Below are 25540 nucleotides of genomic sequence, written 5' to 3'. Positions count from 1 at the left end.
AGAGTGGTCCTGTATAGTGAGTTGTCCTCAAGGCACACATTGCAGTGATCGCTCTGCAGGTTTGCAGACTTTGCACTGTACAACATCTGGAGGATCAGACTCTTCCTCACCAAGGAGTCTGCCCAGCCCCATATCCACATCTCTCCAGGTTTATTTATCACAACTCCCTCCTTGCTGGTGTGCTGGCATTCTCTGTAAACCCCCTATCATTACCTGGTCTTCAACCTCCCTACATTATCACCCCCCTTCTGCGTTCCCTTCACTGGCATCTGGTTGCTGCCAGCATCTGATCTAATTTAAAACACTGGTGATGACCTTCAAGCCAATCATGGTCAATGCACCCTCCTACACCCATTTTATGCACACACCTAGGCCAACTACCTCATGCCCCAGCACTCCTCATTCCTTGTAACACTTCTTGTTGCCCATTTTTGATACGGGTAGATGCTAGCTACTATGCAGATGTATGTTGGTTACTTCCTCATTATGCTATGTATGTTTTTATATATAGACATGTAGCACTTGCTTGTCCACAAAGGTGTTTTATTTAGACAGCATGTTGTTTAGACAGATGCTAGATTCGATGTTTCCCTGGTATCCGAGTCACTTTGTCGCACTAAATTGTTTTCTTTGCACTGTAATTACTTGACCACTTCACCCTGTCGTTTGTTGACAAGGGTTCATGCCAATTAGTCCAATTTCACACATTGTAAATTGCTCTGGATAAGAGTATCTACTAAATGCTAATACAAGAAGAAAAAAAAAGAAGAAGAATGTATATTAAATGAATCTTGCGGTGGGTTTCTTTGTCCTCTGTGTGTAAATCATTTTCCATAATCAATGTTTACCCATTTATGATCTGTAGTGCTAAACAAAAACTGATATTGTGTGAATAAGCAGAGAAACACAAAAGTGAATTTGCACAATAATCTTTTAATGGCTTAAAAAACATTTAAATGATCTTTCGCACTTTTATACCAATTAGTGGTAATGGAAGGAAGTAGGCCTATTTCACATTAGATTTATCTTCCAGTAAGGCAGGGGTTTTCAACTGGTGATCCGTGGACCACCTGTAATCATGCCATGGACCACTAGTTCAGAAAGTGCACTAAATGACCTGGTGACCTAAGATGACTCGCCAATGTTGTCACTGGTAAGTCTGAGGTCAAGAAATTCCACAGGAAAGGGAGTTAGAATCTCAAGAAGGGGAAGTGTACCTTTGTCTGGTTGCGTCAATGGAAACAAGTTCCAAGGACTTTGTGTTATCATTTTAGCCTTAATGTCTGACTGTACCATGTGCTGTTTACATTTCTGACTAATAAAGTATTCAATCAATCAATCAAACCAAAAAAAAGTTTATGTGCCCATATAATCACGTCTGCTCGCTCATACACAAGTTACAATTACTATATCAGTATACATTAGTTTAATATAGATTTTATAGAGGTTGGATAAAGTAAGAGAATGGAATAAGGGTAACCGACTAACCGTATAGGAATAGATCAGTGGTTCTAGAAAAACGTTTTGCTCTGGACCACTAACATATTTCAGGGCTTGATATATTTCATTGCATGTAGCATCGCACAACAAATCATATCAAGCCCTTAACAGCCATAATGTAATTTCAAGCTTTCCCCCAGCACCAGACCGATTAATTAAAATATTTTTCTTACATTTGATGGACTATTTTAATACATTTAACAAAGGTACAATTTATTTACATTTTAAAACATATTCCCATTGACCACCTACAGACCTAATTATGTCATGGACCACTATTAGTCTGTGGACCATTGGTTGAGAAACAGTGTTATAAAGCATGAGTATTTGAGTTCTTATAACTATAATTAATTATACAGTGTTATGAGCAGATTATAATGCATTCTGGAATGCATTATATACAATGACATGGGATGCATATCAAGTGTTACCAAAACACTAATATTAGCCCATATCCCCACCCAACACAACAGTGGTCCGCAGGTTGATTCTTAGTCAGGGTGGTGGTCCCTGGTTCACAATCAGTTGAAAACCCCTGCAGTAAGGCATTGCACAGATCAAGAAGAAGAAACTGTCAGGGAAGAGGTGACAAAGGCAAATTGTACCCCAGGACTTTGCTGTAATGTTTAAACATGAATCACTTTGGAGCAAGAACTTCAACTATGTAAGCTACAGAAAAAAAAATTATACATTGATTTAAAAGCATGAAAGCAGGAAAACTGTAGTTTACACACATATTCAGTAGTATAATAGTTATGAATGACAAAATTCAAGAGGTTAGGTATGGGAATGCTTACTTTAGATGCAAAAATAATCCTGCTACAGTACAGTACAGTACACATTCTACAGAGGTCTGTGCTATGTACACGCCCGTGAACATTAGCCACATGAGATTCATAGCCGATGAGATATGTTGGCCATTTTATTACTGTGGTGCTTTCACATTCATAACGACTTTTATTTTTGGTCATGTTGGCAACAATAAATGGCATGGACTTAAAGAAACTATAGTGTTAAATACACAAGAAAAAAAAAAAGTATATAGTACCACATTATGTCATATATATACAGTAAATGAAATTCCTTTGGGAAAAAGGTGCCTTTGTTTTCAGATAACATTAATGTAAACAATAAAATAGCAGGTATTTATTTTGTTCGATCATACACTTACACAAGATGATCTCAATTAAAGTAATAAAAAAAAGATAATTTTAGCGCACATATTTCTGGGTTCCTTCTCAGTTAATGACTGCCTTTTTCAAACCTCAGCTTTCATATTCGTCAAAACATATTTTTGGGATTTTCTTTTTTTGACTTTCACCTTCCGTGTCCAGTTCCATATTTTTGAATGGATCATTTTCCCAGTTTTTAATTATCAATAATGACATTAGGGGGGAAAAGGAGGACTATTCCCATGGCAGCTGCTGAACATTGTTTATACACGTACACAGGGTCTCAAAAAGTTTAAACAGGGATGCTAAAAATATTTTGTAATATAATTTCTGGAATGTAAACATTAAGTACTATTGCATTTCAACAAGACTTCCTCCTTATCGTAATAGCACTTATCATCCCAACTTGTAGCAAAGTCACGTGTTCCTGCCAGTACCGTATGGTGTATGTTGCCATAGTCACTCTGCAAAGCGTGTCTGCAAAGTGTGAGTTTACGGCGTCCTTATTGTAGGCATATCATTAGGCGAACACTTTCAAACATTTTCAAAAATAGCAGATCTACGTACACAAGATTGCGACTCACTGTGAGCTTGTAGATGGGCTATTTTCAAAACATTTTGAAAGCCGAAACAGTGGTTAAGTGGTTAACAATGTGAACATTCATGCAAACATGTCCTCTGAAGGTAGGCCGTGTTTAAAAACTGTCATACAAGAATATTCAAATCATACGTAACATGACGTGCCACAGACTGCTTGGAATCCTCAAACTAGTGTTGTGGTAACAGCACTATGTTAATGCGTACACATACAGGTGTATGTGTAAATAGGAGGCAGTAAAGCCTGAGTTATACTTAGTTGCACACCGAAGATAGCTGATCTACAAGTTCACATTGTACACTGGCTATTTTCTGCTCGACACTAGGGCGCAAAGAAGTATAAATCCGGCTTAATTGCGCACCCGAAAGACTGGATGAGGTCTAGTGTCTGTATCTCAACTGAATGTGTATGAGCATGCAGCTATGCATGCTGAATGGTGGGAAATATTGTGTAAAAGGAGGGATTGTGTGACTTGTAGAGTCAATCTGAAAAAGGGTGCGTTTCTTTTGTTCTCGTCTCTGTCTTTCAGCATTCCTCCTGTCATCTATTCATGAAGCCTCAAGCCTGTGACATTACCAGATTTTCACAAATGCATCCTCCTCCAATCACATGGCACAATTTCAACCCATTCAGTCATACCAGCTACAGTAAGCACACAATAGTCTTAAAACAAGAATTTAGACATTAACTGGGGGAAAAAAGCTTGATGGAGAAAACGGACTTAGTCAAAACGTCCATACCAACCAAACCTGGGTACAGTTCCATAGAATGTTAAATCATGATTTACTGGTGGACACAATTATGCATTTCTGTTACCACACAGGGATGACCCTGAACAGAAATAGAAGATAATTTCAGCACAAGGGATATTTTCTTTTGTTTCCTCTTTGTCATTCTCTTATTCTATACCTTTTTCAGGTTTCCATTTCCAGGTCAACCTCTAGGGCGTCTGCAGTAGAGGGTCCTCTGTTTCCAACTGGGCCAGTTGCCTACGCAGGCTGTTCACTTTGTTTTGCAACTCCTTGTTGTACTCAATGATGTGTATCATTTCCTCGTACGCTTCGTCCAGACACTTGGAGGACCGGTTCCAACGCAGGAACACTCCTGAAATGGAAGGAATTACCTCTAGTCACTTTTTTACCTCACTAGGTTGTCTCCATTTTTGTCATAATGTTGGACCATATATTGCATACAATGTAAAGAGGAACAATAATGAAACAGTTTCCATCTTTTAGGGGTGCAACAGTTAATCAAACGAACCGATTTAATAGGTCATAAAAATAATCGATGATTATCGATTCATAATCATGAATCATAAATGATTTTGCAAGTCATCATAGGTGAAAATAAAATAAAATAAAACTGAACGCACGATACGTGAGCTTGTAGATTGCTATCTTCCCTTTTTTTGCACGACACCATTGTGAGATCAAGTACACTGTACAATAAAGCTAAAAACACGCTTCTTGATTATTTGATTAATCAAAAAGTAATCGATACAATAATTGCTAAGATAATAATCAATAGTTGCAGCCCTACTCTCATTGCATTTATTCTGTGCTGCAACTGAAAAGTACTGTATATCTCAAGCATTCTCATAGCGAAAATGCTAAAAATATAATTACAGATACGTTTAACAGATACCAATTCCAAATTCTTCTGGCTCTGTCTTGAGAGACCAGTGGGCTGGTCTCGTGAACTGATTGCATAACACCTTCCCTACAATGGCCGGCAGTATAGGGTGACTGGGGGTGGGTGGGAAGTGGCGAGGGTCTGGTTAGAGGAAGTACCGTATGTTACACACAACAGAGACATTAGATATGCTCAGCACAGAACACACAACATAGGAGGTCACTTGCCATATATAGTTCAATAAGCCTTACGTAGATTTGCCCAGTTAAAGTTAACGGTTCCTGAATCATAATATGCCAGTTAAATATTCTATATTTGGGCACCGGCTTTTGGAATCATGTCTTTGAAAAGCAATTTAAATAATTTCCACTTTTTACACAACTAATACATTCCTAAGTGTCTGGTATTTCAATGTTACAAATACATCAGTTGAATTATGTAAATGCATATTGTGTTGTATATACTTGTATAATATATGTATTAGGCCACAGGAAAATATGGGAAATACAAGCTAATCGTCACTGTCGGACAGAAATCTTGTATCTTAAATGAATGCCCTATGTTAGTTACATGACCAAAATAGGGATGCCAGGGTGAAAGTGATTCAGTCTGTGTCTGCAGGTTTTATAAATATTTAACCAATAAAAAGGATTAACAAGAGCTGGAACACAGTTACGGTTTTGGACATACAAGGTTTCCGCCCGACAGTGACGATACTTTTACTAAGTTTGGTAGCACGTCTAAAGAATTTAAATCAGAAATTTTAAATGAGCCTAGCTGCCGTATGAACAAACATAACAGCTCTATTATAGTCAGATGTCTGAAAGATTAACGGAAAGAATGGAGAACTGGAGAAACCTAGCCAGAGTGCAGCATTTGTGTCCTCAAGGTGACACACTGTATTCAGTGTGAAGCTGCTACTGTATATGCCACCACACACAGTCCGATATATTCTAACCAAGGCAGGCTAAATGTTTTGACGCACAGCAATTCCACTCTGTCCTGATGTGAATGGCATCCTCTGTGGAAGAGGACTACATTCCTGGCTCCACCGTCAGACACGTCTCATATGTTCCAACCCATATGGAATGTGGATGGGGGTCTCAGCATATAGAGGCTATATAACTGCAGGGAGGGCCTCACAAAGGCACATTTGAACTTAATAACCCCTGAGTTGTCTTGACACTGAGCTAGAACCTGCAGTTGAACTTGAAGTTGTTGGTTTTTTTTTCTTAGGAATTCCCAGAGGAAAGTTCTCAAAAATGTCTAATAGGCAATAAATGACATGACTCCATACGTCTTTGAAAGTAACTTCTTTCCCAAAGAAAGGCTTCAATATGTATCGCCACATTTGTTTTTGACAAAAATAGAATTTGGTTAGTGGTAACGCCCTTTCCTCAAAATTGTCTTTCCTCAAACGCCCAAGAAAATCATTCAGGGCCCCATCTTCTGCCGGCGCTAAGCCGCTGCTAAACTGATTTTAGCGCAGAGCGCCAGCGCTATGGTATCTTTCCCACGTGGAACTGCATTGTGCCCCATGTTGCCTAGATACCACATTGCTGTGCACCGATTTTGCACATGCTGGTGTGGTGGTCTTCAAATCAGGCGTGGTCTGGCACGACCAGGGCACAATGCTAGCCTTAACTTTGCTCTCCAAGTTAAGACCAGCTCCAAGCTGGTCTTGTCGCACGGCGCAGTGAGGCGCAGGTGTTTTGTCAGTATCTACACAGCACAAGGACGCAGGTCGCCATCAAAGCGGAGATGACGACGTGCGACGCACACAGCCGTCCATCATTCTTTAATAACTTGTTTAAAAACAACCAAGCTGAGTGAGCAAATGATCAAGTTGATATGAGGAGAAATTATAGCTACAGGCAGAAGAAAAGCAGCAGCAAGCATCTGAACACAACATGCAAATAAACAAAACAATTGCTGCTGCTATGCGTGTTAAGAGGTGAGCGGTGATGGAAACAAACGGAGTGTAGGCTATGCCTAGTAACTAGTTGCGTGTGGGCACACCGAAAATATCTGATCTACAAGCTCACAACGTTTCACAGTGCGAGACAAGATGCACTTAATCTCTGCATCCACCTACCAATAATTTAAGAGACATTCTCCTAAATCACTCATTCTGAAAGTAAACCATAAAACAGATTTTGTTGACAGTCATTTCACATGCATCCAAACTCGTCCGAGTCTCGCTTTGAGACAAAAAAAAATCCTTTGCCCTGGCACCAAAGCATTCTACTGTAGTGATGGGTCGTTCATGATCGATTCGTTCAAAATAACTAGTTCATTGTATTGCCGTGAACGTGAACGAGCTCGTTCACTGAAACTGTTACGTTCACGCTATCGTTCATGCCCCCCCATCCCCTCCCCCCGCACACAGGACGGGAGGGCGGGCTGTACGTGCGACGTAATAATAACGCTCCCGCGATGGTGTTTTTCACTAGAAATAACGCTACTGAACGAGAACGTGAACAAATCATTTGAATGAATAATTGCCGTGAACGTGAACGAAATCGTTCGTTCACTGAAATGAACGTTTTTTTCCACCACTATTCTACTGAATGCTGAGACCAGACGGGGTTTGGGTTGCACATCTGATGGGATTTGAAGTGCCAACTGCTGAATATTATTTTCCTTAAGTAGCTACCCTACCAACAACTAATCTGCGAGCTAGGCTACAACAGCGGTATTGGGTACTACAGTAGTAGCAGTGTATGGACCATAGTATGGGAACGAATGCAATTGCAAGTGCACGCCAGTGCATGTGCGATTGTGTGTGCGCGTGATCCAGTGGGAAAAAAACTGCCGGAACACTGTGGTGCCACGTGAAGCGACCAGTGCAGCCCTGCTGACGAATACATTTTATTAGAAGTTCTAATGTTGCTTGCTGCACAGTGTACACAATAGACATGCTGTGCTGATTTGCTATGGTCCTGCCAAATGATACCATATAATAATTCATCCATTCATTCATTCATTCAATCATTTGACATTTCTTATAGCAATCACAGTAATACCCACCAGAGGTGGGGCTATTTAAATAAGTGACTGTTTCCTGTTACTGAACACTTACACTGAAGAAGCCCTGGTGGGCGAATGTTATCACACTTTTGAGTGTCGACCTATATACCAAGGCCTAGCAAAGTGTGGGATATAAAACAGTCAACCATGTTCAAGTGTTATGGCTTCTGCCAACCCTTGCTTTGAAACGTCTTTAAATCAAGGCAATAACAGAACAAACTAGAAAAAGTGCTCCTCGGAGCACAGGTCTCCGCCAGGTCAGGTAGGTTATTGTGGCCTCCTGGTGGCGCTATAATAGGCCATTGTGAAAAGGTGCCCGTTTCTTCTTAGGCCTTTCGCGACAATCGGACACTGTATTCATGATTTGAGGCATTTTGTTCCAAAAATGTGTTTTGCTAGATTAGACCTGCTGGTGGCGCTATAACAGGCCAATGTTAAAAGGGTGGCATTTCTTCCTCAGCCTAGTGGGAATGTGCGTGTACAATTTCACGGAAATCGCAAGCCGAGTGCATAATATGAGGCATTTCGTTCAAAACGGACCAATCCTGCAAACTTTGGAAGGCAGCCTTAGCCAATGAGGATGGAATATGGGAAATTGGACAGATCCGTGTTCATCACATGGCTATAGAGATACCTCCTGGTGGCGCTATAACAGGCCCATAATTGGCATCCAGGGAGTGTGTGTGCACAGTTTCGCAGCGACCGGGCCAACGGTGCCAGAGATTAGCTGCGGACAGACGGACGGACGGACGGACAGACAGGGGGTAAAACATACTCTCTCGCCATGCCTTTCGGCCTGGCGGAGACAACTAGAATACCACCGAAGTAGAAAAAGCGGCACTCCAAAATAAAGGATGCAAGACTGGCTCAGATACACATTCTCATTTATTGGGAACGCTTACGAGTTTCGACCTCAGCCTTCCTCAGAGCAGATTTAAAAAGGGAGAGAACAAACTAGTTTGGAATATAGTTTGGAAACTTAAATTATTTTTTCAATATAATAATTATGTTTTTGTCACCTGCAGAAAAATAAAAAATAAAAGCACAAATACTGGCATGGGGTTCACATATCATCCTTTGTCACTTTATCTCTTGTATTAGTCCATCCTGTCACAGTCTAGTGGAGTAGTGCACCAGAGGATAATATTAGTATTTACGTGACGGCAATCGTCCGGGGGCTACTCTCGTCGCCTGCTAACGTCATGGGGGTTCAGGTGACAAGTGTGACCCCCCGCGCCCTATAATAAGACAGCCGTTCAGGCCAGGACAGCGTCTGCATGCCACTTGAGGAATGGTAAGAATGAAGAGGCACTGGAAAAATAGCAGGGGGTAAAGTGGTCACATGAGCTGTGGTATCAGCTGTGGTATCAGCTGTGGACATATGGAGGTAGATTCCTGCCACTGATTAATCTGAATAATGTTGAGGGTTTCATTCGTAGCTCAAATGCCAATTTTCATTAAATTACCGGTCAAATATATTGTATTATTGAATTATTATCACATTAGGGTACTCTACCAGTGACTAGAGGGATCTACAGTAGGGCTATGTCCTCTCTGGATAGAAGGCTGCTGGCTATACTGTGTCATTATGTCACCATAGAGATTCTTCCTGTGCAAGTCGATTTCACAACGTGCCAGCAAAGCATGGCTGCCCTTGTTTGCATAGTTTATTTCTTTGCGGCAGAGAATGCACTTTGCGTGACCAATTTAATGTATTTCAGCCACTCCAGCTGCACTTAATCCCCGGATCCTCCCACCTCACTAGCAAATGCATTGTTTTCTCCTAAATTACTCATTCTGAAAGTAAATCATTAACCCAGTAATCCAGCTGGGGACCGAGGACCTGGAATGGCTCCAGGGCGGTATAAATGGTGGGTGGACGGACCTGGGGTCTTAAATGGTTTACCACACACTTTATGGCTGTAATCTTGACATTTGCAGCCAGTCATAACAACCTTTTAAACATATGCTGATCACTGAGCAGCTTATGAAAAGCCTGCATTTTACTTAAAATAGGACTACTTGGGTCTATATAGCGATAAGCAAACAATGTTTGCTTTGAGTAGGCAAGCATCACTCTTCACACCATAAGTGATGTCTTAGTATCATCCAACTAGCATCCTGAGGCAAGAAATTATACAATTTAACAAGATCAACGCTGCCCCCCTCTGGTGAAACTATAGAATGGCTATATAAAATACATACTGTAGGTACTGATAAAACTCTTATAATGGTTAAATAGAAAAGGAACAATGTAGTGAAGCATCATAGATGTTTAGTCCGCTAGTTCTTGTGCAGAACTAGCATCTCACACTCTTCTACCTTCTCACTTACTGAACAGTGTACCCTTTGACTTCAATATTACACAAAAAGGCCTGTGACCCAAATAGGTGATCTACAAGCACACAACGGGTCAAAGTTGTGAGCTTGTAGATTGGCTATTTTCGGTGCACGCACTGGCAACCAACTAAGAATAAATCAGGCTTTAACTGGTTACAGCAACGGCTGCAGGCTCTGAGTGGCCATAAAGGACCACTTGACAACAGTGGGAGATGAAGTGTTTGGGGTTGTTTTTGTTGAATGTGAGTCATGTGACACAATTTGCACTGTATGTACACTTGTCTTGCACTAATTGTATCTATACGTTACACAGGCTACTTTGGCTTAAATTAATTAGGATAACAAAAAGGCACATAGAAAACAAAACTGGCAAATGTGATGTGGCAAAGGTGGTTTTTGCTCAACTTAAGATCACACTTGCGATTCATAACTGTACAATTATTCACCATACTTAACTAATGTGCTTTAATTCCTTTGCTCCCACAGCACAAGATTCTGATGGGACATGATGCGCTGCAGTTTATTATAATAATAACACAGCAGAATCTTTACTGTTATTTAAACTGAAAGTGTAGAAATCTTTACACTTTCAGAGTTAAATTAACACTAGGGATTTTTCCGTGTAGAGATGGACATTCCCGTTTAAAGGAGACACTTTTAAACACAACGTGTTAGTACTTGACATGACTCTATCAGGCTGGTTCTCAAGGTGGGGTCCAGAGGGACCCTCAGGTTTCCTTGACAGGGTTCTAAATGGACCCTTACAGGTGCGTAAGTCTGAGAGTTCTGAGGGCCCTTGAAATCAAAACGTTTTAAGAACCACTGGTCTAATATCACACAAGCACAACAGAGACAGATTCTCACCTTCCCAAAGCAGCAGGCTCTGAGGGGACACAGAGGGCCAGATCACCAGACTGTTGGCCTCGTACAGCGGGTTGGACAGACGTTCCAGCTCCTGGGGTCGATTCGCCCACGACCAAAGAGAGACGGTCTTCTCAGGAAGACACAGCTTGGCCCTTGGAGAAAGAGGAGTGCGTATAGGTTGTAGATTTAACAAGAGGGCTAGAACTGGACTGGAAGTGTAAGCAGCTGCCAGGCCACTCACGGGGTCAACGGTTTGACCAGTAGGGACAATCTGTGTTTTACACCTGTTTTTTTTACTTTAGTCGTACGATGGTGTCCTGTGCCCGAGAATGGATCTGCTATTTTTGGGGGCGCAGGACACCAACATGCAACAGAATATAAATCAGGTTTTAAATCCATGCTCTCTCCTTTCTGTGTGGAACCTGCATTTTCCGAGGGTCAAATAAAAAAAAAGCCTCTGGTGATAAACCCGCTCCATATTTGCATATTGAGCCCTGATTGGTCCCTCACAACTTAGGAGGGAGAGAAATCCAATCTCTATTGAGAGGGGCCAGACCTAACCTCTTGATTTTCAAAGGCAGATTCGTCTGGAACCAGGCTATAAAATACTGGGGTTATAATTAATCTAAATGTGTGAGACTGTGTGAGACTGCATAAATGTCTAAAGCATGGCGGAGATGAAAAAGAACATACGCACAGTAAAATACCATGAGAAATATAATAAAAAGCATGTGCATGGGGGTGTAACTTCCCTCTTGTACAAAAGCATTATCTCACTAAAAAACATTCTAATAAAAACGTATGGGCCATACAGTGGACAAATGCAATTTTACACTGATAGTTAGAAAATATATTGTGCGATGTAATGCCTTGCACATGAACACATTACCATATTAGAAATGTGTTTAGTGCATACAGTTAGTCATAACAGAGAGACAGGAAGGGTGGACAGAGAGCAGGGGAGTGACATACAGTAAACAGTTCGGCCAGCTGGGAGTCGAATCGGGGACTTGCTGAAGAAGATATTTTACACACATGCTGTATGGATCGGAATATGGTGTGTTTATGTCGGACCAAAAAAAATAAACAGCCCCCAACTCTAATGTGCACAATTAGTCAGAAGCAGAACAGACTGTGACAAACCTCTCAGCTGCACTGTTGCCCATGAACGTGCCAAACTGGGAGGCATAGGCGTGCTCAAAGAGCTGCACCAGGAAGTGCTCGCTGAATTCAAAGGAGCACGGGAACTGCCGCAGAATCTGCCACACGCAGTCCAGGAAGAACAGGAAGACAGGGGCCTCCAAGCGAGGCTTGCTGTTGGAGTAGGCTGACTGGGCACAGCGCTGCTGGAACGGGTGGCCTGCCTACGTGGGAGGTCAAAGACATGGGGAGGAAGATAAACAGGATGGGTGGGATCCATATCCATCTTTTAGAAGAGGGGTGCTTATCTGAGATCAGCGACATGTATGTAGTTGTAATACCTGACCACTAATCCTACGTCAACATACTTTTCATAGAAGGTGTATGTGCATGAGCTGAGGCGAGGTGAGAAATTCGCCCTCTCTTTGTAATCAGAGTTGTGACTAAGTCATAATCCCATGGGCCATTGTGCTCCTTTTTGGAAAGAAATGCCAGTTACCTCCCCTGCAGCAACTACTGTAGTGTAGGTGTAAATAATGATGCATGGTCAGACTTCTGGCTAAAGACAGAAGAATGATATACAGCATCTTCCGAGTCCTTAAAAGCCCCAGCAATCAATGCTGTTTCAATAATGTCAAAACCTAAAACCTATTTCTTGACTGAGCCTGGACTTTAATATTGAGAAGAGCTTACCTGGAGCCACTCTCTTTCCACTAAGGCTTGGAAACCCCTGATGGTTCTACAGGCTGGATCCAGGATGATTTGGGCCAGGGAGGTCACCTGCAGACTGGAGTCGATTCCCTCTGTGCCATGGACCAGCACTGATGCTCCCTCCCTGAGACACAACACACACACATACACAATCTGTTACAGTGTCACCTCCCTTTCTCACACACATGCAGGCACGCGCACACACAGCTTTCTCGCCACATTATAGACAAAAACATCATGTGCAATTGTTTTCTCTGATGATTTACCAATTAAATATATGTTTAAATCTTCATCAGTGACATTGAACCTTTTTCAATGTCCCACGGGTGAGTTATCTTTTCACTTAAACACATTTCAGGGTGACAATTCAGTTCTAGAGACACAATCTCAATATAATTTAAACTATATAATCTCAACATGGCCATGAAAAGGCTTTCCAATGATGTAAACCACCATCAAAAACTAAATGTGCAGCTCTGCATAGATAAGAGGAACAGCAGCAATATTTAAGGACAACAAAAATGAAAAAGTAAAGTAAAGAAAATCGTATAAAACTACTTTGTGCAAAAGCATTACATAATGGTCAAAGTCTTTAAACCGGGTCTCCAATAAAATGTTGGCACATAGACCCAGGTGACACACAGACCCAGTAAACATTGAGCAGTTGTTTTTCTATGATTTCAACACAGATTTGTTGTTTACAATTTAGCGCTATCAGTGAAAATGTAGGTTGCTTCCCCTGGAAACATTGATAGCGAGTTTACTGCATCCTTTCAGATTATTATGCAAGGACGCAGGATATGTAGTGTTTTACATCACTGCTTCATGCAATAGAACCTTTTCACAGCAGACATTTGGATGGGTAAACACAGCTGACGGTAATGATAACATGAATTGTCGGTGTGTTTCATTTAGGGGTCTCTGCGTGCCAGTATAGACAGCTCATGCTAGCACATAGAAACTCCTAAATGAAACGCACACACAATTGACAATAAAGTTATCAAAAATGGCAGCTGGGAAAAGGGTCTCTAGACCATATTGACATGGCAGACTTTAGCTCTTACTTCATACCTGAGGTGGGTGGGAAACAATAACATAAACAAGCAGTGCTGACCTATCAATGCACTGTGCAGCCAGGCAAGCAGTCGTGAGGATCTCCTTGACATGGGTCTGCCAGTTGGAGGCCTCCAGTTTGCTCAGCCAGCGGTCCATGCTGTGGGACTGGTCGTTGCAAGCCTCCACCAGCTTAATAAGGCTCTCCTGGAGGACATTAGATCTGAAAAAGATTGAATGAGTAGAGCTAAAGGGAGAGGCACTGTGGCAGCGGGGTGTGGTTTATTGGAAGCTGCACGTGGAGAGCCACAGGGTGGCACTCCAGTGCAGCAGTTAACATAATGTAATTAATAGGGCTGATTCGCTGTGAGTCTTTAAAAGACAGAGTCTAATCTGATTTCAGAAATGTCCATGTAAAAGCAAACACTTTAGAATAAACCAGTTAACACAGCTAGATTTCTGCTGGAGAAACCCAAATATTTGACCATGTACTAATACTCCCTTAGTTGGTTTCTTAAAGTGTGCGCAACTGTCCATGTGCAAAAACAACTCAGTTAGGAAAAGTACCACTACTCCCCCCAGACTCCCACCAGTCCTTGCTTTACACACACATCCAACATCTGCAGATACTATAGATCCATGTAAATAAACACATTTCCATAGGCTCAGATCAAATGTTTGTTGGACTAACTCATACAGTTGCCTATTGGCAATAATCAATCATTCACAAAACTGAAGTCGTTGCCAAGGTTGCGAAGTGAAACAACGCTAAAGATAAAAATAGCTTCACAATCTATCAGAAGGCTGATAATGATATCAGATCAGAAGGAAATCTGATTATTGTTCAAACTGCACATACACTGGAGTTTTAGAGTAATCATTCAAACACAAAACAATAAAATCCTGCCTGGCTCAACCAGATTACAGAGTAATCCGTTTTTTTGTATGCCTTGAAATGTATTGCATTGTGATTTGGACCAAATTGTCATATGATATTAACTCTAAAAGCATCGCTACAGTACTAGTGAGGAACATTAAAGCTACAATCTGTAAGTTTTATGTCTGTTGCCGCCCTGCAATGATGTCCGAACTACAAAGATGGCGGCGCATCTAGTGATCAATTGTTCTAAATGACACCAGGGTCAAATTTGTCAATTGGAAGAGCAGGGAGACCACCTCCAACCACTGAGGGTAGATGTGCTAGTTATATTGTTTTAACATACTCTACCGCACAGATTGGTTAAAACAATGTTTTATTTGTTCAAATTAGTCCCCGATTGTAGCTTCAAACGGAGCAGCAGGATGTTACTGTCGTTCTTTTAAACTGAATGACGCAGCAGCGTCAAGTGAGCCACTAATGGAAATCAGACTTCCTGCAGCTCACTTCAAAATAAGTCCACCCGTGGTGGCACATATACAGTATATCTCAAGGTTTTTTTGAGAAATAACAAATTATTATAATGAAAAAACTAAATATAGATCTTATTAGGAATAGGTTATGTTTATTTTTTTTCCCCCCACAATGGAGCCTATTAAAAATGCATATTTGTACTCATTCAGGACAGTGAAAGATGGCATATAGGTCGGACAAAAATGTGTCACTCCACTTGCAGCTGACAACAAACCCCATCCCACTACCACAGGCACATGATGTCCAACATTGCTTACTGGAGAGAATGTATATTTAAAACTTTGCTGACTCATCTTCAGAAAACCGCAGAGTGTGGGGTTGGGAGTATTTTTTTTAGCATACTATATAGCATCCTTTCCTATTAGGAAAGGCAGAAAATATGTCCTCAAGGACAAATAAAGAAGAGGCTAAATTAAAAACTTAAAAAAGGCATATTGACGCTCTTTCTTTTCAAGACTTAGTTAAAATATAAAGTAGATTATAAATATATTTGTGACATTTGTCTTATGATTGTGATAAATACAAATATACAAGACAGCAGAAGTTAATTATACTGTAAATGTAAGCATTAACCTTAACCTATATACAGTATACTTTGTCATATGACGAACAATGACAAAAGTCAATCTACAAGCTCACGATACATCCTATCGAGCTTGTAGATCTGCTACTTTAGTCGTTGTGAAAACGCTCCCAAAATAGGGATGCGTTATGTGTAAAGGCCTTTGCAGACAGGGTGCGATTAGTCAATCAGCTTTTACCGCATGCGAAAAGACGCACGAATCGAACTGGGTTCGATTGGAAAAAAAACTCATCACCGCATCGCATCGCCGCACGGTAAATTCGGAGCCGGTGTGCATGAGGTCATTGAGAACCATGTGTTCATTTAAAAACTGATCGCACCCTGTCTGCAAAGGCCTTTACTGTGGCTAAATCTAGTAGTGCCTGTCCCACCTCTCGATGGACTTGTGAATCCTCCTCCACTGGGGGTAGTTGGCCTCAGACTCGAACCCCCCACCGCGAGCCTTGGCCTGCTGGGCCACATTGATGGTACGCGTGTCAATGACGTAGCCACGCTTGCCCGGTCTCAGGGTGGCGTTGATGAGCTTCTCATCCTCCTTGCAGCGTCGGCCATTAGTGCCAGTCAAAGGTTGGCCTGATCGCATCATCACCTGTGGGGAGGGGTCGCACCGAACCATTTTTCAAGAAAAGTGATTGGATAGGAGAGGAACAAGAAAAAGTTTTTTAACAAGTCTTTAAAAAAAATTATATCGATCTTTTTAATTTAAAGTCATGAGATTATTGTGCTTAACCACTTTCAATCTGGCGTCCCTATTTCAGGCATTTCATTATTGCCAAAACTTTCCTAAACGTTTTTTAAGCAATGGGGGGCTGCAGCCAGGAGCTATGGCTATTTCGGGGTCCTTGGCATATAAAAGGTTTGGGTTCCCCTGTCCTATACTATTACAGAGAAGAATAAATAAACGATCGCACACCGAGGGCTCCAATACGACAGATGCTTTATTGCACCAAAAAAAGCTGTGACGTTTCGATCACAAAGCTCTTCCTCAGACAGTCTTAAAACACTATTACAAACACATTTATTTCCAGTTCCTAATCGTCCGTGATGCTCTCACCATTCCATTCTTCTTGTGATAGTAGCTAAGTACTGGGAAGCGCCCGCCTTGGCGGAAGGTTGCAACTTTCCTCAACGCTTCGTCGTCAATGTCTTTGGGCACCGCCACTAGTGGGGGGTATGATGGACACACACTGAAGTCCTTGTTGACCTCGCTCAGCCGCCACTCATCTGTCTGAGAGGGGAGGGACCATGTTAACTTAAAGCCGCATTCTGGATGTTCCATGTCCTAACTGGGATTCCATTTGGTTACAAATGGGTCAATTAACACGGAGGATTTTGTACGTATAGCTTATGCAGTGTTAATATCATACCATGGACTCCAAATCTTTGAAGGCATCTTCTGGAAGGAATGAGTTCCAGCCGTCTTCTATGACCTCAAACATGGGCCGGTAGAAGAATGGGTACATCAGGGAGACTGAATCAAGGGTTGATAGAGCCTAAAGAACCATAAGCACACCTCTATTATTATCTCAAACAAATAATTGTATACAAGGGGGAACAACATTCAGAATTGTCACAGACTTAACATTTTGGGGTAATCAATCGTTCAAGAAGATATTGCATGTGCGTACTAGTCTGTACAGTAGTAGTCTGATATACAGTACATACAGTAGGATGATGGTAAAATAAATTATCTGCTTCTTACCTCAATAGAGCTGGCAATATTGAGGCACTCCTCCATACCAGGAATGTCTAACTGGATGACCCGTAGATCTTTACATTTCACTATAATGGTACCAAGAGAGCCCACGAACCTGTAAGACATGATGAAGATTAGGTACCAACTGTAAGTGCATATAAATGTTCTCTCGAGGTCTTTGACCCAACATTTTCTGGAGGACTTTGAGGTCTGCGTCGCAATTCTATGTTTCTGCCATTCCAGAGTAAGAAAATACCACCTAAAGGACGTGACGAATAAACAATATGAAAATGTGTCGGTGTATATTTCTCATCAATCTATTCATATACATCAGGAGTTTTCAACTGGTGGTCCGTGGACCACCGGTGGTCTGTGAAGGTACCGTATGTGGTCCCTGACCATGCATTCAGTAATGTAGGAAAGTGAAGATTATTTTTATTTTGGAGAAACTTAGTAACTTAGTATTTGAGGACAGGGGAATTAAAGATATTATCATCATTATCAGTGGTCATTTGAGGAAGCTTATGCTTCAATTCCAATAGTACTTCAAGCTTAACTACTTCAAAAGAGGATCAGCTCATTGCCATGTCCACAGACTCTGTCAAAAGGCAAATTATATGAAACACTTGTGAAGTTCTGGAGGAGTTGTCAGACAGAATTCTCAGCAAAAAACTAATATTTTGCCTTTTGTAGATCACTGTGAAAGTGGTATTTCCACACTGGCATACCTGAAAAATATGTACAGGGCCAGGTTGGAGCCAGAAAATGGCATTAGACTGACTCCCTGTCCACCACTATAGCCAAGAAGAGACAGACATGGACCACCTGTAATCAACTAACGGTCTCAACTAAATAGTTGAGACCTGGTGACCTAAGATGACACATCAATGTTGTCATTTACTGGGAAGTCGGAGGTCAAGAAGTTCCACAGAAAAGGGAGTTAGAATCTCAAGAAGGGGAAGTATTGTGCAACGAATTATATCAAGCCCTTAAAAGTCAATATTTCATTTGAAGCTTTTCCCCCCACACTACACCTATTAAATCAAATACTTTCTTAAATTTGATGGACTTATGAACTATTATTTAAACATATATTATCCAACTATAATTTAAGGTAGGGTAAGTGATTTGCTTTTGTTAAAATAAGTGTTAAATAGCTCTATATTCTGATAGTACTCATTGCTATAGAGTGTTTGTTCTGTAAAAGGAGTCTCCCATGTCTCTCCAGCTCTTTATTAAACAGAAAATGCATTTTCAGTGCGCTCTCCTGATTGGCTTAAACTTTGTCACCTACCTGAAACTTTACTATATTCTGTTTACTAAAGAGCTGGAGAGACCCCTGTGACCAAACAAACACTCTGTAGCAATGATTACTATCAGAATACAGTACTTTAACAAAAAGAAAAAACTCACTTACCCTACCTTTAAGTTAACCTCTGTCTGTCTGTACACGTTTTTCTCCTCAGTGGGTTAGTTTTTCTCCTCAGTGGGTTGAGCAATTGATCTGAACTTGCACACGGGCAATAATCATTACCATGCAGCAGACACTCATATTTTTCACTTTTCCCAAATTCAAGCTGTTTATTAGCGTTTTTTGGAAACTCTGTGTAACTCTACGGTCGCAGTTTTCACCATTACTGCACATGCGCGGCCATGGAATCTGTTGTCACAGTTACGGTCCCCCAGGCTATGGGATGTACTCTTGTTAGCCCTTGGTGCTAACAGCGTTAATGTGTTGTTTACTCAGTGATACAACGGAGCAGAGCGCAACGGAGCAGAGCGTTGGGTGGACCACTAGTAGTCAATGGAACATTGATTGAGAAACAATAAAGCATTATGAGTATTTCTTATAACTATAATTATACAGTGTTATAAGCAGCTTATAATGCATTATAAGTAAGTGTTACCAAAAAAACTAACCCTTATTAACCCATACCCCCCCCCCAACACAACAGTGGTCCCCAGGTTCATTCTTAGTCAGTGTGGTGGTCCCTGGTTCATAATCAGTTGAAAACCCCTGATATACATATTTGATGCCTCATTCATACAGGTTGCTGCTTTTATTCGCTATGAAAAATTACTTTGCTTTATCGCGGCGTAATGTTAGTGTTCTGTGTGAATATATTACTCATGACACAATAGCGTACTTTAAAAAACATATATTCAGTCTTAAGTAGTTGCACATACAAAAAGCTTAATTATGGCGCTATAATGCTGCATCAAGCACAATGTGTTCTTTTGGCATGCACACGGGGTATTAATACAGCTATTAATACACTCTGCCTTGGCCACTCCCCTCTCATGTGCCTGCAGCACCATGGACAGGCACAGCCAAGGGTCAGAGAGGCCTAGAACACTGAACCAACAGCCATCAAGAAAGACACAGTACTGCAGGTCTTCACAATATGAAAGATGACCACATCTAATCATCATCACACACACTTCAATTTATATGTCATCATCATTGGCCACACAACCAAAGTTCTCGCAGATCAGACTATAGTTAATAGTGCGCGTGGCCGTGTGCATTTTCCATCACATTGGTGAATTAAAATATTGCTATATATTTAAATCCCTGATTCCACTCCAAAACTAAGTAAAAACTACTGTACACAGGCAGGCTAAGGTAGTAGACTAGGCAGCTTAACCCATTAAAACCAGGCATCTGTGTCAACATTAGCCATGGTTCACATGACACTTGTATACAAGCGTCATGGTGCCGAGTCCCCCTGCTTTATAGTGGTGTTCGATTTCTTTACATTGCCAACTCTCACATGTACATAAACGTTCAGATTTCAAATATAAAGTGCTTACCCCCGACTAGCCACGGATGTTACAAGGCGATCCGGACCGCGATAAGTACCCGTATCTCCCGTATTGTTCAATAAAAATAATTTTAATCCCATCGCCATTTTTTTTCTTTTGGTAATGTGTCAGAGTGCAATACACCTCCCAACCATTAGTGTCGCATGGTTGAAAGTATCGGAGAGAATTTGGAGATAATGGCCGGCGATCGGATTAAAATGCTTTTTATTGAACAATACGGGAGATACGGGTACTTATCGCGGTCCGGGTCGCCTTGTAACATCCGTGGCTCGGGGGTAAGCACTTTATATTTGAAATCTGAACGTTTATGTACATATGAGAGTTGGCAATGTAAAAAAATCGAACACCACTATAAACCAGGGGGACTCGGCACCATGACTGTCATGGTATGACAGTCATGTTTCAGGGCTATGTCAACATCAGATTTTAGCTCTCTCTCTTTCTAATATATATATATATATATATATATATATATATATATATATATATATTGCACATTGGTTCTCAAAGTGGGGTCTGGGGACCTTTGGCTATTAAAAAATAGCAGATATACAAGCTCATAGCGCTTGTAGATCTGCTATTTTTATATATACAGTATATTATTTTACACTAAGGTTTTTAACTAAAATCTTTGCTTCTGGGGGTCCCTGGAACAAAGTATTTTGAGATGGGGGGGGTGCGTGGCCAAATAAATATCATTTTGGGGGTCTTTGACATGAAAAGGTTTTGAGCACCACTGATATGGCAACCTACGTTTTTTCAGAAAAGGATTTAGAAGACATTTGTAGAATCGGCCTCAATGGGGTTAATAAGCTGAAGCTCACCTCTTCTCTATGGAGTCGATATTAGAGTGAAGCAGCCATAGCTCTTCTGTGTTGTCCTGTCTGGAGGACAGAATGAGGTGGTGGCCTGTCAAGCATAATGTCCCCTCCACTGTAGGCATGAAAGGCCGATGGAGGACAACACCGTCCACCCTTGGTGTCTTTATTAGCTCTGCAAACTCCATGACCTGAGCTAAAGGACGTGGTGAAGGACACCGCAAATATGAATAGGGGAAACGAAACAGGTAAAACGTCCCTCTTACGAATACGCTCTGTGCATAACTGTAGTCCCAGGTTTTCCAGGAGGTGGCATAACAGTTTTCCTGTTTTGGTTCATTTTCTCATGGCGTCGTTTGACTGGGCAGCAGATTTGATCCGGAAACACACATGAAGGTCAGCTTCCATGTGTGTTTTCCAGTTCAGTTCTGCTGCCGAGCCAAAATAAACAAACCTACAGACAGACAGTATGGGGAAATGAACCTGAACAGGAAAACGGGTATGCCACGGTGCCACCTCCTGGAAACCTGGGACTACACACACACACACACACACACACACACACACACACACACACACACACACACACACACACACACACACACTATTAATAATTATTCTATAGTGCAGAAGTTTCCTGTCATCCTCACATTTACCATTGATTTGATTAGCAGTTTGCAAAAAAAAAAGCAGTTCAAATACAAGGTCAGCTAAGAGGATTTTAAACCCAAGAAAGCCTATGGCTTGTTTCCATTGGGGTCCTTTGTACTCAATGCATCGAAACATTTAATGAGACAAATATACACTACTATGCAAAGCATCACATAAACTGTTAGAAAACAGAAGCAAAAAGATGTACAGTAAACAGTTCAAAAGCTAAAATATGTGGAAAATACCACAATCACACAAGTAATGTTAAGTCATGCTACTTTTGTTTTAGTTTGTCCTCATCTGTATGTAGACTGCATTTACATTATCTAAAAGCCAAAAGCTGAAAATGCTGACATTTCTGTATGTTTTACTACAATTCCAGCAATGTAGCAAATTAGCAATATGAGTGTGGTTTTCTTTTGCACATGTATTCCTTCCAGTAGTAAATACATATAATGTAATATGGTAAATACTTTAACGCCACAGTTACACAGCAATGACGTGAAAGGGTCCAGGAGGTGCTTCAATAGCCTCTAACAGACTCGATTTTGACATTTGTAAAGAAAGATGAATTATACAAATGTCAGGATCGATAAAAGATAATAAAAACAATCAATATTTAGTCTCTGTTGAGGCTAGTGCCTAAATGACTGGAGAAGCGCTGTTAGCTATAGTGCTAGTTGACGTTTATTCCCATCGTTCGATGCCCATTACAGTCGATTAATGATAACAAAGGTTTCTAGAACCTGCCTGAACGTAATTAACATGCATAATATAGCTGTATCACAAATATCTACTGCAACATTTAGCTTCATTCAGTCAAGTAAAGCGCCTACGCTACCTTGCTAGTTGTGATTCGACAAAGAGTCTCCGTGCCATTTCCTATATACAATTATACCTTATTATGTACCATATGAACACCTTTTGACGTTAATTAGTAATTTACCAAAAATGTCACATGTTAAATAATGGACCTAAGTTACCATGGAGGTTTAATAATAATAATAAAAGGTCAATTACCTGACAGAAGAACCTCTTCGTCGCAGTTGTTGGGCTAGACTGTGGTGCTCTCACAAAAACATACCGACTGGAACAGTTTGAATTGTGAAATTGGTTCCGCGTTCCGACCAAGGAAAATTGTGGTAAGCTCCAAATAAATCTGTAGGCTACTGCACGTATATCTGTATTTCAAAATGTTATAATATTCATAGCCCTAGAATGGCTGTGGTATTACATACATTTCATGTATTCCAAATACACAACCATAGATCGGTCGGTCCTCCTATCCCCGCCTGGTTAGCAGTCTGATCTCGGCGGTATAAAAAGATTGCGCTGCGCGTGTACTCACCCAACGCAATAATGAATTCCTGCGACTTGGAGTCAGATATATATATATATTTTTATTCACAACATTCTCTTCCCCCTATGGGACTGAAATGATTGCTGTGCTGAACAAATTAAATCTCCCTTTGGGGAGTAGGCCTATACATTGAAATGGGGCCTCTACGTAGATGGGGCACACAATTGACAGGTGATTAATGACCCCACACCAATTGCAACCTGTCAATTGTGTGCCCCATACATTTGTGCTTCCCAAAGGAAGTTTTCATATGTTCAGTCCAGCAGTCACTTTGGGCCCGACCCTGTTGCGGGCAGCAAATGTTGCCAATGTGAAGCTCTTGGGAAAAGTGGACATATTTTACCAAACACACGTTTTCTGGCAGAACTTTCAAATGGATATGAAACTAGAGGACAATATCTGACTCCATGTCAGAGCAATTAATTATTGACTGAGTAGCCTACACACACTGCTAACTGGGCGGGGATAGGACTGATCTATGGCTGTTTATTTGGAATACATGGTAAAATCACAGCCATTCTAGGGCTATAACATTCATAGACAGCTATGTCTCTTGATTTATGTCAATTTGTTGTTGTTGTTATAATCTTAATTTATGACTTCCAGAAGATATTCTTGTGTAGATCTGGTGTGTGTGTCTTGTGTAGAACTGGTCTTGCACAGGCGTGACGATCCTAAAACCCATCGAACAGCTCTACAAAAGTGCGCTCAAGGTGTTTGACAGGAAGCCTCACTCTTATCATCATTGTAACATACTCAGGAGGCTCAATTTTTTTAGCTTCGACAATTTCAAAAAGTTCAAACAGGTTGGGGTCATATACAAGACCTTACATGGTCTGTGCCCGCCCCCCCTAAGGGAATTCATTAAAAGGAAGCCTGAAAGAGGAATCAGTACCAGAGCAACCACTCGAGGAGATTGTGAAGTGCCGCACCGGCAAACAACCTTCGGTCAAAATGTCCTCTCAGTACAGGGTTGTGTAGCATGGAATGGCCTTCCTCTACATATAAGGGATTGTGCTACATTTCCATCTTTTAAATTCAATGTGAAAAGATGGTTGCTTGAAAACCAAAGCTGCAACCATTTGTGATCATATTTTAGGTTTTTTTTAGGCTATGTGATGTAATGTAATTGTATTTCACCGTTTGTCTGTTTTCTGATGTTATTGTTTTTATGTTTTGTGTGAGGACTGCGGATGAAAATTAGCATCTTTGCTAAATCCGGTGTATTTACGTTCATGTGACGTTCATTAATATGCTCTGTCCTGTCTAAATAAACAAATAAAGTAAAGTAAAGTGTATATATATATTTATATATGTAACGAAAAAACATCACATGGATGCACCTGGGACGTATCATCAGTGTTGTAGCCTGGGGTCAGGATGTTTCGGGTCTCGCAACATACACCCTCGCCCAGGTGACCCAGCCAGGGTTGATCAAGCCCCGACTTACGTCCCTGGTAGCTACCCACGGTCAGTCCTAAATAGGGAAAGACAGGGCCACTCAATACGCTTGTCCGAAACTACTCTGCCAGGAATGGGGGAGAGGAGAGGCTCTGGTACGTGGAGGGGCTAGGCTTTGTGCATGGCCTCCTGGCCGGGCTCCTCCTCCGTCTCACCAGGTCCAGGACCTGAGCGTTGCACCAGACTCCCCCGCTCCAAACATTTCATTCTGGTGTGATGGTGTCTTGGCCCGTGGTGGTACTGCAGGCTCCCTTTGCGGCTTGCTTGAATGGCCCTCATAAAGGCCTCACCGTGGATTTGTTGGGCTTCTTCCTCACGGAAGACACAGACTGGGGCGCCAACCAAAACTGCTCCCGGATGCCGTCTACATTCCGGCTGTCACCCGTCTCTCCGGTGGTCACCAATCTATTCCTGGTTGTCACGTAGTCTATAAATTCCTATGAGCCACTATAAATAGAATAACTATAACGAAAAAACATTATGTCCCCTCCCGTTCCCTCAGGTCCAGGGAAGCCAACCTCCCCGAGGTCCCCAAAGCCATTTACCATACTTGGGGTCGTAGGGCTTTCGCTGTTGTTGTTGCTGCTCCCTCCCTCTGGAATGCGCTCCCCAACCATATTAAAGATGAATTAAAATAGATTACATTTTTAATGCATTAAGTCCATAAATTAATCACTAATTTTGACCACACACA

General features: G+C 41.3%; 1 protein-coding gene across 3 annotated transcripts; it reads right to left on the bottom strand.

Annotated features, from left to right (window-relative positions):
- Positions 1–913: 913 nt before the first annotated feature.
- mtmr9 (myotubularin related protein 9) lies at positions 914–23097 on the bottom strand. Of its 3 annotated transcripts, none has more exons than XM_080453896.1 (11): positions 23046–23097; positions 21381–21565; positions 17737–17845; positions 17402–17527; positions 17089–17262; positions 16406–16623; positions 14102–14263; positions 12970–13111; positions 12280–12500; positions 11137–11288; positions 914–4374 (listed from the first exon to the last, which is right to left on the bottom strand). In XM_080453896.1, exons 2-11 carry the CDS (start codon positions 21560–21562, stop codon positions 4211–4213), a joined length of 1650 nt encoding a protein of 549 aa, XP_080310022.1. In that variant the 5' UTR covers positions 21563–21565; positions 23046–23097; the 3' UTR covers positions 914–4210. The 3 variants fall into 3 exon arrangements, with proteins under 3 accessions (XP_080310022.1, XP_080310021.1, XP_080310023.1); XM_080453895.1 differs by having other exon boundaries at positions 21381–21570; positions 23046–23095; XM_080453897.1 differs by lacking the exon at positions 23046–23097 and adding an exon at positions 22867–22884 and having other exon boundaries at positions 21381–21570.
- Positions 23098–25540: the final 2443 nt, after the last annotated feature.

This window comes from Gymnoscopelus braueri (genome assembly GCF_963280865.1).
Source record: "Gymnoscopelus braueri genome assembly, chromosome: 16".
NCBI lineage: Eukaryota > Metazoa > Chordata > Actinopteri > Myctophiformes > Myctophidae > Gymnoscopelus > Gymnoscopelus braueri.
This window is presented reverse-complemented; position numbering and strand designations above follow the sequence as displayed.